General features: G+C 38.6%; 1 protein-coding gene across 1 annotated transcript in view; it reads left to right on the forward strand.

Moving 5' to 3' along the window:
* Positions 1 to 218: 218 nt before the first annotated feature.
* LOC139458043 (mucin-2-like) overlaps positions 219 to 15011 on the forward strand; it is a 61935-nt gene continuing 47142 nt past the window's right edge. The window contains exon 1 of the mRNA XM_071239360.1: positions 219 to 284. Coding sequence (XP_071095461.1) covers positions 219 to 284 — 66 coding nt within the window. The remainder of the gene's footprint in view (positions 285 to 15011) is intronic.

Below are 15011 nucleotides of genomic sequence, written 5' to 3' on the forward strand. Positions count from 1 at the left end.
TCTCTTACTCTAAACCAGAAGATTGATCTAACACACCAACTACCCAACTTGACAAAAAGTCAGAACCTTTGATGAACGGTTGCGGTGAGTCCTAATCCACGGCAGTGTGTGGCCAGATGTGTTTCCTCACATGGTACCAGTTCCTGTTGCTGTGGAGCATGCCTGTCAGTCTCTCGCCCCCATATCAGGCACCGTAATGCTTTGATGAAGGTGCGAGAATGACGGCTTCTCTCGCCATGTTGAGTTCAAGGGGCATGACGGATAAGTGTGCCATCGGGACAATGGTACAGGTTTAACAGCAACAATTTGATGAACGTTACCATAACGTGTTATATGATTCTATCATAAGAAGGGTTTTTAAAAAGGATAAAGCCCACTAAATAAGATGTAAACTTTTTGTTAAAAGATGTGAAACAAACATGCCTGTATTATTTTTATTGTAAACGTAATATAGATTGTATACGAATGCATTGTATGGGTTCTTCGATTTTATACGTTAAACTGTGGAACTAACACGAAGTCCTTTATCAATAACGAGAAAACTAATCTTCATATGCGTTGTCATGTTAAGTGAATAGCATTTGAATTTTACTATGACTATGGTAGCGACGAGCGATGCTGTACGTGATGTCTGCTGATGATTCAGCTTATCATCACAGTAGAAATTCAGCAGCTAACCGCAGCGTTAAATTGTATGAAACTAACTACATTGTTCAACTTTGATTCGAAGCGCATTATTATATCGTTATGCAGATAACCCTTGTAAATAACAAGTCTCAACATCCCAGAAGAATACATACTAATACAGGGGCTATTCTTGGGACCGGTGTGGGTGACAAGAATGACCAATACACAAAGTACAAATTGCAGGTCTTCTCCAATATACTGATGGACCCACCACTTAATGTCCCGGGATGGGTTGGTGTAGGGGCTGGGGTTGAGAGCAGCATTGGTCAATGCATCAACACACTCAACACGTTTTTTCTCATTCCAACTTTAGAAACATGCTATGTACAACGTATAAATTCAACACGTGCATACATTCCCCCATCCACCTTTAAACAAATATTACACAAAAAATATTAACAGCGTATAAATGCTCCACCCTCCTTTTAAACATTCATTATGTACAACGTATTAATTCCACACGTGCAACGGTATCTCAACAACCTCACATAAAACCTATATAAACTTATTTGGGAATTAAGATGAACATGAGAATTTATGTATTTCTTCTGAGAAAGGAAGAGCCAGACAATGTTTTCCCCCAAAACAAACGGAACATCCAGTATGTTTAGCGAACAATTACTTTTTGTGTGTTAAACATGAGGACAAAATAGTTCTTCCATTTTATTCTGAGACTTTATTAAAAACATTTTAAGTCCCAGACTCGACAATATACCCAGATATACACATGCCACTATATAGTTGGCTTGCTATGAGAGTTGACCTACTGAGACAACAGCATGAACACAGTTATATTCTTCGTACTTACATTTCCGGCCGCCACTGGGTTGTGTAGCACACTAATTAAGTCTGTCCAGATCAAACAGACATAAAGGAACTGTAACTAGTTTATATTCGTATATCCTTGGCAGGGTACTTTATGCTGAATCCAAATCAGTTAATTATGACATTGTCCTTTGCACCTGTCCCAAAATTATTTTTTTTCACTTCATGGGTCCAGAATGATTTTAATCAGGATGTATCTTATCAAACCTAGAATGCGGGATAAAACGGTTGCCATATCAACAGCATGATTAACTTCTGTACGTGATGGAAGTTCATCGAGAGAAGATCAATAGTTACACACGGTACGATAAAGTTGTCTTGCATTTAAAAACAGCGTGATAGATATATAAAGCAACATTCTTCCGAAGCCGAAGACTATTCCTATAATAATAAGTGTCAATAGATACGCACACGTTGGCTTTTCTTGGAGAAACGAAGGCGAAGACACGCCCTAGTCTGGAACATACGTTCTGGTAGATATGGGTATACGACCACGGCATTACGTGCAAGTACAGTTGGAGCTGCAGGGCACCATTCTGTTGTAATCCCCAGGTGGTTCGATGTAAACACTGCCTTAGTATCTGCACATACCACCTTCCAGCTCGTTCTCCGTCCCACACTCGCGTGTCGCCGACCGCGCGATGCTGATATACCTAGAGATTAGTTCCTGATCCTCTCAAGTGCCTCAAGGGACATTACGTTACATTACAAAAGCAAGATGGCAATGGCTTGGTGTTTTGCCGTGCTCTTAAGATTCGTCAGATGCCGTTGCCTTGTTGGGATGGGTAGGCCTGAGGGCATTGTAGTAACATTGGAGACAGGGAAGGAGAGGGGGTGATGGAGGAGGGACAAAGGGATAAAGGATGTTTTACTTGCACTCGATGCAGAAATAGGGAATGTGACTCTGCGGAATGTTTTTTGGAAGAAAGAAGTACTGGCGTTTTACTACGATTTAAGCCATGAGGAGCTTTTCTTTTGACTTTTGAACTTCCGGTCCTAGGAACTAATTTTGTCATCTCTGAGTACGTTGACACATTGCGACTCCGGTAAATGTTATAAAAATTCCAGTACATAGGTGTGTTAACGTGAGAGGGAACCAAATTGAACCTTTATGTAAGATGACTAAAATAAGTTATGTCATAATCAGGTTATTATTGACCGAGAATGTATCGGAGTTTTGTTAATAAAAAACCCGATTCCACTACAATTGCATTGAACCATTTGACAAATAATGTTAAATTTGACATTGATACGAAATATAATGATTGATTGGGACAACCCGCTGGTATACAAATTGTGACTTACGCTATAAAATTAACGATTGGTTCAGAATCGACTCAAAACGTCACGTTACTTTGAGAATTTCAAAATATTATTGTTATTAATGATAACAGTGTTTTGGTTTGTAAACATGCAAGAGATGTCGATGTAAAACGACTAGCACCATCTGTAAATATACATACCATTTCTTCAAGAACGATATACACTGTGCGCACTAACCTTTACCTAATATAACATAACTTGGACGTTGTTGATGAAATAATTGTTTCCTTCTATCTAAAATCCGGTTTGCTTTCCAGAAAGGGATGCCACATGGTACTCTCATACATTGCGTTTTCAATCACACGCATGAGTGTTTCTGCTCTACACGGAGACATACTAGGACAGGAGGGGACTAGGACCCGATATAAGCTTGGAGATTCGTGAACATTACAAGGAAAACAATAAGAAATCATTACTGTTATTAAAGACAATAAAAAACAGGGTATTTAATTTTTATCTGTATTCTCTTTTCTTTTCGCTTGTTTCACTTTTGGATATGCCTATCCTCTCCAATTATATGTACTTGACCTGTCCTTCCCTATATTTATCACCTGGCGGAGGTAACAAAGGAATACCTATCGAATTAGACTGATAAAAACAACGTGTTCGTATAGTGAGGGGATGTGGATATCTTCCAAGACTTGATCTGCTACATGTGACACCCGACTTGGCGGGATTCAGTGTAATATGCTTGTAATAGTGCTGCAACACTGTATAATTATACGTAAGTAAAGTGCAGGTTGGTTGATCCCTGGGTAATCGTCTAGGGATTATCCAGCATCATGCATGTACGACCTCGTGGTTCACTAGCCTCTGTTGTCCAGATTCATGACATGCCGACTCCAGGCTCCTTGTCTGGGAAGGTGGCGAACCCAGACCAGAAGGGTCGTGGATGGGGGAGGGGGGAGAGAGCGAGCGTCAGGGGAAGAGGAACAGCGAATAACACAACCGAACAGTGCAGTAGAGGAAGGAAAAAACGATCAAAAGGGCATGCATAAAATACATGCACCGAGGTCCCCCTTTGTTATCTTTTTATCGAGCTGATCTAATAGATGATCTCTGAACTGGTTTGGTCATTCCAGTAGGTACCGTGTTCTTTTGAAATGCTGAGTGTTTCGGACTATAGTTGACATTCTTGGATACATGAACTGCATTTTAAACATGTAATACATTATTGACATCCAGCTATCAAGGAGGGGGCGTTGTTGTTGAACAGAAAGAGGAAAAACAGTTGGATGGGTCATTTAAGTGTGATATGGTCACAGACAAACATGTCCAGTTACGCTCCTACGGGGATAACACTTTAAATTTTGGGGATATTTTAAAGAGGCCAGTCTCTACCTTTTAAAATTAATCTATACCATTTCAATTCACAATATATGGTTACTTCTGATCTTATACACTAAAGGAAAGAGAATAATTAAAAACAAAACTCAATAAATAAAACGTCATTAATAGTTACATTATTTTTAGTATGGTTTTAAGATCTCATATGCAGCAGTGAAAATAATTAATTTTAAGGTGATCCAAACAGACAAGTTCTGTAGGGTGTGTGGCTGTGGGGATGAGAAAGGCAAAAAACATCCCCGACAGCTCGACAGCCACAGTACCCGAATGACTAGCTGCAGGAGCTTTGTATAAAATGACCAGTGTGTGTACAAACGGTCAAGTGGGAAACTATCGCTTCTTTCAAATGAGACACAAACAAAGCTTTGACGCCTATGAGGAAACAAACATACGTTTTTCTGTGACTGGTCGGGATCGAAGCATTTCGTTAGATGGCGTCCGAGCTCGCAGACAAGGAAAAAACCGCCAAATGTCAACATCAGAACGTCATTACGATGTCGTCGGAAGCAGCACGTAGGTTTCCGTGTAAGGGCAATTGCTACTTCCTTTGTTCGCAGTTAATGCGTCACAAAGATTGGAATCTGTGTACAAGGAGCCGGAGGAGTGGGGTAGCAATTCCCCTCTCATTATCGTTACGCCGGTATTCTTTGAAGCTTCGAGTACACCACGCAGAGTACATAACCTGGTTCCTTCAATATTTCATACATGTAATAAACGTAAAACAGTAAGTACCGGTTTGGGCAAAATAGTCCACTATACTGAGAAGACCTACATGTTGATCTGAAACATCTGACACATGATATGGTCTTTTTTTTTACAGATTTATATAGTTATTAGTGAATGGCTATAGTTGTCCATTCAGATTGATGTGTGTTTACAAGTTTGCCTTTCCTCTTCCAAAAAATATTTTAATGATTCATTGAATGATTGAGTGAGTCGGGTTTAACGCTTTTAATGATTCAATGACTAAAAAGGAATAGTGTCTAATAAAGAAACTCGAATGTATAACAACCTTTGATAGGTTTGACGCATACAGTATAGTAAAATATAATGATTAATAACAAGGAATGCAATCTGGTGACTGGCCACATCTTACCAAGGCCCGTATTCTGATGGGGTCGGGAGTCTGGCTGCACTATGTCAAGACCGTACACGTGTATCTAACAAGGTTGATAACAGAAGCTGACTGACATTCAGGCGGACACTCCTTTGCCTTATACTGCAGCACATTCTCGGTCTGTTGGAAGGGACTCGTGTTATTAAGCTTTTAGGGATCGCTGCAGTGGACGGTCCTGTAAATTCACAACAACACATAATCACAACTCGAAATAACGTTTTTCTCATTGTATCATATGGCTATTTGTCAACGATACAGTTGCAACCAAATACGGCGATCTATAAACAAGTGTACGTATAGGAGTAAACTCGCAAACTATACCTGGTTCAAATGCGGCTATTGTTGGCATTATAAAATTCTGAATCGACAAAACCTGATACGGAAATGGATCGAGTTGGCGCTACTGTGTTAGATTAAACATATTGTTGTTTGCTATGTAGCAATGTCTACTGGTCCGGCATTGTGTTCATATCTATCTTCACGTGGAAGGAAATGGCGACTTTTCATCCTTACTTCTGAGTGCAGTGTAGAAAAGTGCTGGTGTCCGGAACAGGCCAAAACACCATAGAACATCCAGGCTCTGTCGACATCAGCAGTTTCCCTTCTGTGTTCAATACGTGGTGCAGGATTTCCAGAAGCCGCCTATTGGACGTATACATTTAGCTGTTCTACATCACAGTTTAATGTCATTGTTTGCGTTTCATCTGTTGCAAATAAGAACACAAACATTTCTGCGAATTTGCAGTTTTAGACCATTATTGTTGAACCTGCCTGTGAAGCATATTACATGTAAATAACTGATTGGACTTGGATAAACGTTTATGAAGGGGAAATTGACTACTGTTTGTTTGCATAAAAAATAACATTCTTTCCCCCCGACGTCAGGTTTTAAAAGTTCCTGCTTGAGGTGCATTTAAAGTCACATGATCATTGTCTTTGCTGAGCAAACGAATATTTCTTACCGGTTCTGTTTAATGATGAACACCTAATTGAATGATGACTATTGCCTACATGCGGTGGAAGGCCGACGCATTACGTGAGTCGAATTCTATTAATTCCAGATAAAACACACATTGTAGGGGAAACTATTGTGTGGCCTTCGGCCGTTGTGGAGACTTTATTGGTCGGGCTTGTTTTGTTCTGTAATAGAAAGTATCACATGAAGAAATAAGTTACAAGAACATCATATCTTTAGGGTCTAAAAGTTTGCACGGAAGGATTTAAACGTGATAAAGAAATAACGTACTAACCATAAAGGGTAGATACCTACTTATCTGCAATATGATATAAGAAATTGATTGATATATATATATATATATATATATATTCAGTAATTACCAGGGATAAACAAGTTTACTTCATTTGTTAAGCATGATGTAATTACTCAGACTTTTAATTGCATATTTTATTCAGCACTATCGACAAGAGAAAAACATCCAAAGACTTGTATATAACCCAAATACTGGAATATAATCCAAATACTTATATATAACCCTAACACTTGTATATTATCCAAACACTTGTGTATAATCCAAATATTTGTATATGATCCAAACACAAGTATATAATCAAAATACTTCTCTATGATCCAAACACTTGTATATTATCCAAACACTTGTATGTAACCCAACACACTAGAAAGATTGCGCTATTTCTGATCGTATTTTGATCAGCTTTTTCTCTGTTGCTTTTATAACTTTCAGAAACGCAAGTACGAACACGCCTGACATGTTCTCGTTATGCATTCCTGTAAGTGTGTGGCATATCATATTATATTATATGATTCTGTACCGTTTGTGGGAATATAATCACTGTTCACATAATTCATATTCACCTTCAGATTCAGATATTAAATTCCAATTCTGTGACATCTTTGCCTTTCGCAAGGACTAACTACTGAAACCAGTAGGGCTGTACTTAATCAAAGTGCTAAATCCATGCAAAACATTAAACGGCAGTAGAGACTATTGCAATCAACGTGTGTTGAAGCCATGTGATAATAAGTACCTAATAAACAACGTCAACGACATTGTCTCGATTTTACAAACAGATTCATTTGGCTATAAAAAGCAAAATTGAGAGCAAAAATATATGGATGGATCACTGAAGCCATGCAAGTACTAAACTCCCGTGAAACGTCAACACCACAGGATAATCAGTCTCCATTTGACAGATACATTTGGGCATAAATAACAAAATAGCGTGCAAACATACATGTATATGAATGGATCACTGAAGCCATGCAAGGTCTTAAACAGCAGTAGTTACTGATGTGATCAACATTTGTTGTAGCCAAGTGAGTACAGGGTATTTTAAGCCTGGGGCAAGACGGCGGCACTGGAAGCTGCGGACATATCAACGGATGCTAAATGTAGAGCACACGCACAGGCAGTGGGAGATCACGTAATGGCCGACAGATTATACATGAACTATTCGGAAACAATCCGCTACGCGCTTCAACACTTCCCTGTTGTAATCAATCCCCTATAAGGAAGTGCAAGGAGATGAAAAACGCTTGTGTAAATTGCACATTAGAGTCGTTATGCATATATTTAGATTAACCCGCCTGCCTTTCAAACATCAGTATGTCATTTTGATTATAAATATCCGCGTAGTTCACACTATGTATTGAGCTATATAATTAAAAAGCACATTTTGTCAATGACCAGTTATTTGTGGGACTTTGGGCACTACTGATCTAATTTAATCAGGAAGGAGGGGGTCGATAATTGTGTCTGACACACCTGAAACAGGTGAACAGGAATTAATTCGCAATCATTAATGTTCATGTACCTGGGCAGGTTCTGATTCTTGGGTTTAATCGTGTCATGTTTAAGGCTGTGGGTTTGATGTTTATCATGCAGTAGACTGTTGTTGATCACATCGGTTCGGTTTTCACAAAATATAGATTTGCTCAAGGGATTTCCGGACAATATAGCATGACATGTTATAAGATTACACAGTTGTCTCCAATTGTTATTGGGAGGAGATGAAGACACGACTACGATGGATCGCATAAGGAAGCGCTACAGGGACAAAACCGCCATCCGTGTTACCACAGTCTAGTAAAACATTACCCCGTAACAGGCAGCATGAAGCAGTCCAATACATGTACATGTTCCAAAATATATTTCATTAGAACAAATGGAGCTGATAGTGTTATCACTGTTCATAGAAAGTATCATTTTTATTGATAAAAAAATTTGATGAAGGTAACACAAGATAAAATACTGTATCATGTGCCTCAGAATATAACAATTGTTAGATTGACTGTTTTCCATTGTTATGTTTTATATTTGTATTATTTCAAAATTGCAAATTGTAATTTATTCTTTGTTACCTAAGATAACCGATTTACCATGTTCCAGTTAATTCTGCACCATTAGCTAATGTTCCTGAGACAGTTACAGATGCTATATCTTCAATTTTAAAATGTTTTATAAATTTGTTATGTAAGTGCAACATTGCATTGTCGAGAGACTGGAACCGAACATGCATTTCCATTACAAATAGCTCTAAACGGATCATGAAATCAAGATATGTTACAATACATTTCACTGGCAGGAATAAATCACTGCAGTAGATCAAGTAGGATTTAAGCCTTGTTAGATGTGTGAAAAAAAGGTATGGCATGTCAGTTGGATAGTATCAATCTAGACAAATAAAATTAAACGAATGACTCCGTGTTGACCCGCTTCTGTTGTTCTGTTGATACAGGTTAGCTTCTGCTTTGTGCTCTAGGCTTTTCGCATATTGAATGAAACTGCAAAATCTAACACCTGTCAGAGAATCACTTGGACGGAATTTTCGATTTTAAGTTACTTGACAAGTTAGCAGTGAACTTGCACTTGACCTATTCAAGAACTCCCGTGAACGACTGGTGTCAAGTGGCTGACATTCCCCGCATGGGGAATTGCATCTTGGTATTATGTACCCAATTCCTCGTCATTGTGATAACTATGTTGGATACAGCGACACACTGAAGATTCAGACCATCATGTTATACAACACATGCAGCATATGACGCCGTCACGGGGACACTATACACACAAGGGTATTGATACGAAATACCCTGAATATGCCCATGTTGTCGCGTTAGAATGATATATTACAGTTCCCCAGGGCAGTCATAACGTATGGGCACAGAACGTCACTGTACTGCTGTGTTATATACGTTAGATATAGTTTCTGTTCAGAACATCGTTAGCAGTAAACGCAACGTTACTTTCACAGCGAAACCAATGCCGTAACAACACAGTAAAACCGATAACCCGAACACAGTGAAGTCTATAACCCGAACACAGTGAAGCCTATAACCCGAACACAGTGAAGCCTATAACCCGAACGGTAACGGCATCGCTGTCACGACGCATGCTAATGGTATATATGTAGAATCTCTGTCAAGACGTATGCTGACAGTATATATGTAAAATCCCTGTCAAGAAGTATGTCATTGGTATATACGTAGAATCTCTGTCAAGACGTATAGCATTGGTACAGATGTAGAATCTCTGTCAGGAAGCATGGCCATGGTATATATGTAGAATCTCTGTGAAGAAGTATGCAAATGGTATAGATGTAGAATCTCTGTCAGGAAGCATGGCCATGGTATAGATGTAGAATCTCTGTCAGGAAGCATGGCCATGGTATAGATGTAGAATCTCTGTCAGGAAGCATGGCCATGGTATATATGTAGAATCTCTGTGAAGAAGCATGGCCATGGTATAGATGTAGAATCTCTGTTAAGATGCATACCAATGGTATCTATAGTAGAATCTCTGTGAAGAAGTATGCCAATGGTATCTATGTAGAATCTCTGTGAAAAGCATGCCAATGGTATCTAGTAGAATCTCTGTGAAGAAGTATGCCAATAGTATCTATGTAGAATCTCTGTGAAGAAGTGTGCCAGTAGTATCTATGTAGAATCTCTGTGAAAAGCATGCCAATGGTATCTAGTAGAATCTCTGTGAAGAAGTATGCCAATAGTATCTATGTAGAATCTCTGTGAAAAGCATGCCAATGGTATATAGTAGAATCTCTGTGAAGAAGTATGCCAATAGTATCTATGTAGAATCTTTGTGAAGAAGCATGCAAATGGTATCTATGTAGAATCTTTGTGAAGATGCAAATGGTATCTATGTAGAATCTCTGTGAAGAAGCATGCCAATGATATCTATTTAGAATCTCTGTGAAGAAGCATGCCAGTGGTATCAATGTGGAATCGTAGATTCCCGTTTGTAACATGTATCCATACAGTTAGTAAATCACACATATGTTTACATAATAAACGATGTATGTCGAACTAATACACACTTTTGCTAAAGGATCTGCATGTATGATACAACACTGAAACTACCACACTTCAGTTGTTGTAGCTTTCGGGCGTCTTGTAGCTCAAGGCCGCCTCCGTGGTCTTGCTGGAGCGTCTAGCCGAAGAGAGGAAGGTCGGCGGTTCGATCCCCGGCAGCGTCATACCAATAGACGCTAAAAGATGGTGGTTGTTGTTACGGAGCCTGGCGCTCGGCAAAAACGGGATGAGACAAGGACTGGTCCGTATGCTGCGTCTGAGTAGATTATCCATGTTAAACTGAGACATGGTATCTCATAAGGCTAGCACATTAAAATTGACATTAGTCCGGGATGGTACAGACAGACAGACATCCTCGTCGCTATATAAATGCAATTATCTTGAACGTGACGTTAAACCCCATTTCATCTTACCTCATGTCACGTAGCAGATATTCCTCTATATGTCCTTGTATGATCCCCTGTTCGAGTCAAAGTGAGAACATTATATGCATTCAGTTTCGAACAAGTTTGTTTTTTGGATCACATCGCCCTAATATATCTGTCTCTAGTGACTGGCTTTAAAAAATATAAGACTAAAATGAATAGAACTGGAGCGACGGAGAACGGATGTATTGATTCGGGAAGAAACTGACCAGAGCCTTGTTCCACAAAGCAATCGTAGCGCTACGACTGTCGTAAGTCAGTGTTAAAAAATGGTGGCTACGATCGTCTCTGCGCTAAGACCGTTCTGAGGAACGGGGCTCTTCTGATCAATGAAATGAAATAACACAAGAATCACTACATATTACACAAGAAGTGACAAATAACTCTCAAGAACTAACAATTTCGCTGCACTGCTATCGATGAGAATAACTCACATATTATCATTTGGGGAAGAATTTCACACATTTTCTAAAATATTATGAAATAGCAAACCACAGACCGCAACAGAGGAGACACGTGTGAAATTTGGAGGCTGTCTTCAATAAATATTTCTGGACGAACATTTCGATCAGTCAACACCTATTTATGGCTCCGAGTGGATGCGTATGAACTTGCACTTGAACATTCTAACGAATTGTTACGTCTATCCGATAGATCGTTGTGGCCTCTACTTAAGAGAAATACAATACAAGATAGTTGATACTGTACCGTGAGTCACATGGGTGAGGCATAAGACCACACATCATTGTCAGCAAACAGCATCAACTATTCGGTAACTGCTTGTAAAAAATAGGCCTGTGTCCATTTATATCGCCTGTCTATTTTTAGGAAAAAACAGCATTTATACCCTTGTACATGAAATATTTTCGCATCTTCTTGTATAAAAAGGAAATAATCATTTCAGGTTTGTTTGTATTTGTAAACTGTAGATACAGGTAGGTATACGCCAAGGTGATGCACGTGTACACGTCGTTTTAGAGGGTATCATATAAGTTGAAAGCTTTAAAAGTTTTCTCTGTACATGATTGTTTTATGCTAATAGGAATTCTTCATAATAGTTATACTTGAAACGTGCATTCCTCGTGAGGGCAATACACACACGACATGATATGGCTACGGATTCCAGTGTTCATTGCTCTGTGGCTGTGTACCACAGGTTGCAGGTATACTGCCGGGGAATTCACTTGTACGTTAAAGGGAAAATGAATACCATATGTATTTTACAGTCAATGTATATAATTAGGAAATATGTATATTGACAGAAACATTCAGTCAATATGTATACTGACCGATTCACTCGGGAAATGTACATACTGGCTACAATTTTCAATTGATTCATATTGCCTGGAACATGAGACCGGATTTCACACAGATTGACTGAAATGACTTAATTTATTCTCCTCATTTGGATCTGTATTTGAATTTGGATCTATTTTGATCTCATGTTGATCATGGTAACTTCTCTTAGTATACAGTTTACACAATGTGATGGAAGCAATCTGATGTCATCTTCCCCAAGCAAGGGTATATTGGAATTTTTATTAAATTATGTGGTTTCAGGAATACTCTTTGAAACATTTCTGCTCGGATTCGCAAAATGAAAACGAGGTAATTTGGCCTAGAATTTAACTTAAGCGTCAGCTCTATCGATTGTCTGATATTGTTCAGTAACAGTCAAACAGCCAATTCCCTCCCACTGATCAGACCCCTGAACAAGAAATAAATGAGACCATCTGTTTCCTATTTATATATAGGCATAACGGTTCAGAGTAACACATTACTCTCCACAAAACTGTATGAAAAGAGGGTTGACTTTGCCTTTATGTCGAACAATAGCCAGAAGCTCAAGCCATTCGGAGTACAATCGACCAAGCTCTTCATTCGAAGATTTCCAAGAGCGTCATACGACTTTTGCTCAAAAGTTGTTTAAACAGGGCCATACTATTGAAGGCCTCGGTAAAGCTTTTACACAGTTTTACGCTAGACATATGGGGGATATGATGCATCAGTGGCAAAAATGATGTGCTGTTCACTATTTTGAATATGTGTATGTATTTGCCTTAGGTTATTCAGATGAATAACTGACTTGCCATTGCATGTTTGTGACGGGTACCTCGGGTAGGCCAGATACGTTACGGATATGAATTAATATTTCTTATTACACATATTAAAAATTGGTGATTACTATATTTACATTCCTGCATAAATCACGAAGCACAATCCGTATAATTACAAAATTGCCATTTGATCAAAGTGTCGCTTTATTTAACCCACAATCGTCATGTTCGTGGCACCAAATTCATTGTGGCGCACATCGTGACAGGCACAAATACACGTGACAAACTACAAAGGCAGTAAGAAGGCGATGTCCGATGCAATTACCTATTTTGACTTTTACGTTTGTTCCCGTGTTTTTTTCAGGTGAATAATTGATTTGCCTTGTGCATGTGTTTGGGACGGGTCATCCGGTGAGCAGGATACGCTCACCTTTTCGCGAACACCTGGTATCATAACTATTTGATGAAACATATCGACTCTGCTTTTAGAGTATGGAACGAGTTTTGTTGCTTACATTTACACATGATATGGCCATGGATTCGAATTATTCAAATTCAAATGTTTATTGTATGATAGACCATAGGCCAAAATACATAAAGTGTATACAATACAGTACAGGGTAATTTTACAAGCAGAATCCCATGTTTTATTTCTGTCCATTTCTGGTCTTGAAGGCGTATTTGAAATATAGCATAACATATATTAAATGAGGATTGACTGTGTATGGTTTTCGGTTCACTGAGGCATAAATCGAAAAACTGATGTGCAAACTGTATGAATCCGGGTAGCAAAAGTTTGCACATCAACTCATATCTCGATGAACCGAAAAAATACACAGACAATGCTTATAATAAAATTCGACAACGAAAACATGTTTTATCTACACTAGTTCATAAAAAAACAGTTGTATGTATGAAAGAAGACAAAACTGACGAGATTGATAAACATTCCGGGTGTAGGGATACATACTGTAGCGTGACATGAATCAGGGGATTGTTTAATTTATGCATATAACTTGACACGCCTACAAAGTCAGTAGCCAATCAACGGAGAGTAGAACTGCAAAAATCAGACTGTAACGAACCGGAACAAATATGTTCAAGAGAAGACATGAAAGTTGTTGAACCGAGACGAACGGGAACAAACAGGCGAGCGAGCCTGCTTGTTTGCCATTTCATTATTCCTCGGCCTTCAGTCTCAAAGAGTTGTTTGGACAATGTATATACATGAATTTCGCTTAATGTCATGTACATGAATATACACGTGAGCAGAAAGGGAATTCCCCCGACTGTATTATTGGGATTCCCCGACATTCGCAGTAATAAAAGTAGTCAGCCTCGGTGGGCATGGCTTAATTTTTTACATACATTGGGAAATGAATGCAATCACACGTGACCAATTCAGCTATTCAGAATGCAGGAATTTCAATGAACACAACGAAAATTTAATTTTATCTTGATAATTTGAGGTTACCATGAGGGTGAATAAATTATTGGACTGACGGTCGCATTACATACTTATTTGATATTGCTTTCGAATATATCTTAAGGATGGACATATAAAAGTGAAATGATACAGATCTTCGATATTGTTTAGATTACAATATGTGCATAATCTTTCAGATTTTGGAAGTTTGTGGTGTCTCCCGGTATCAACATTTAGCCTTGTACATCCAACTCGAGCACGACCAAAATCGGTATCAAATGTACACAATGTCGAAACTATTAAATATTTCTCTGCTTCTGGGCTTCTCTTATAACGTGTATAATATTCATATCTAGTACTAGATGATAATATATTGGTCCTTTCTTGGAAGTACGTACATAAGTTAAGAAATCTAACTATCCATCAAACATATTGGTAAACCCAAGTATACCCAAGACTTGAACTAAACAGAGTAAGACTAACATTACTTACCCAG

Source organism: Haliotis cracherodii, unplaced genomic scaffold, assembly GCF_022045235.1.
Source record: "Haliotis cracherodii isolate W230 unplaced genomic scaffold, xgHalCrac1.p SCAF_1, whole genome shotgun sequence".
Lineage (NCBI taxonomy): Eukaryota > Metazoa > Mollusca > Gastropoda > Lepetellida > Haliotidae > Haliotis > Haliotis cracherodii.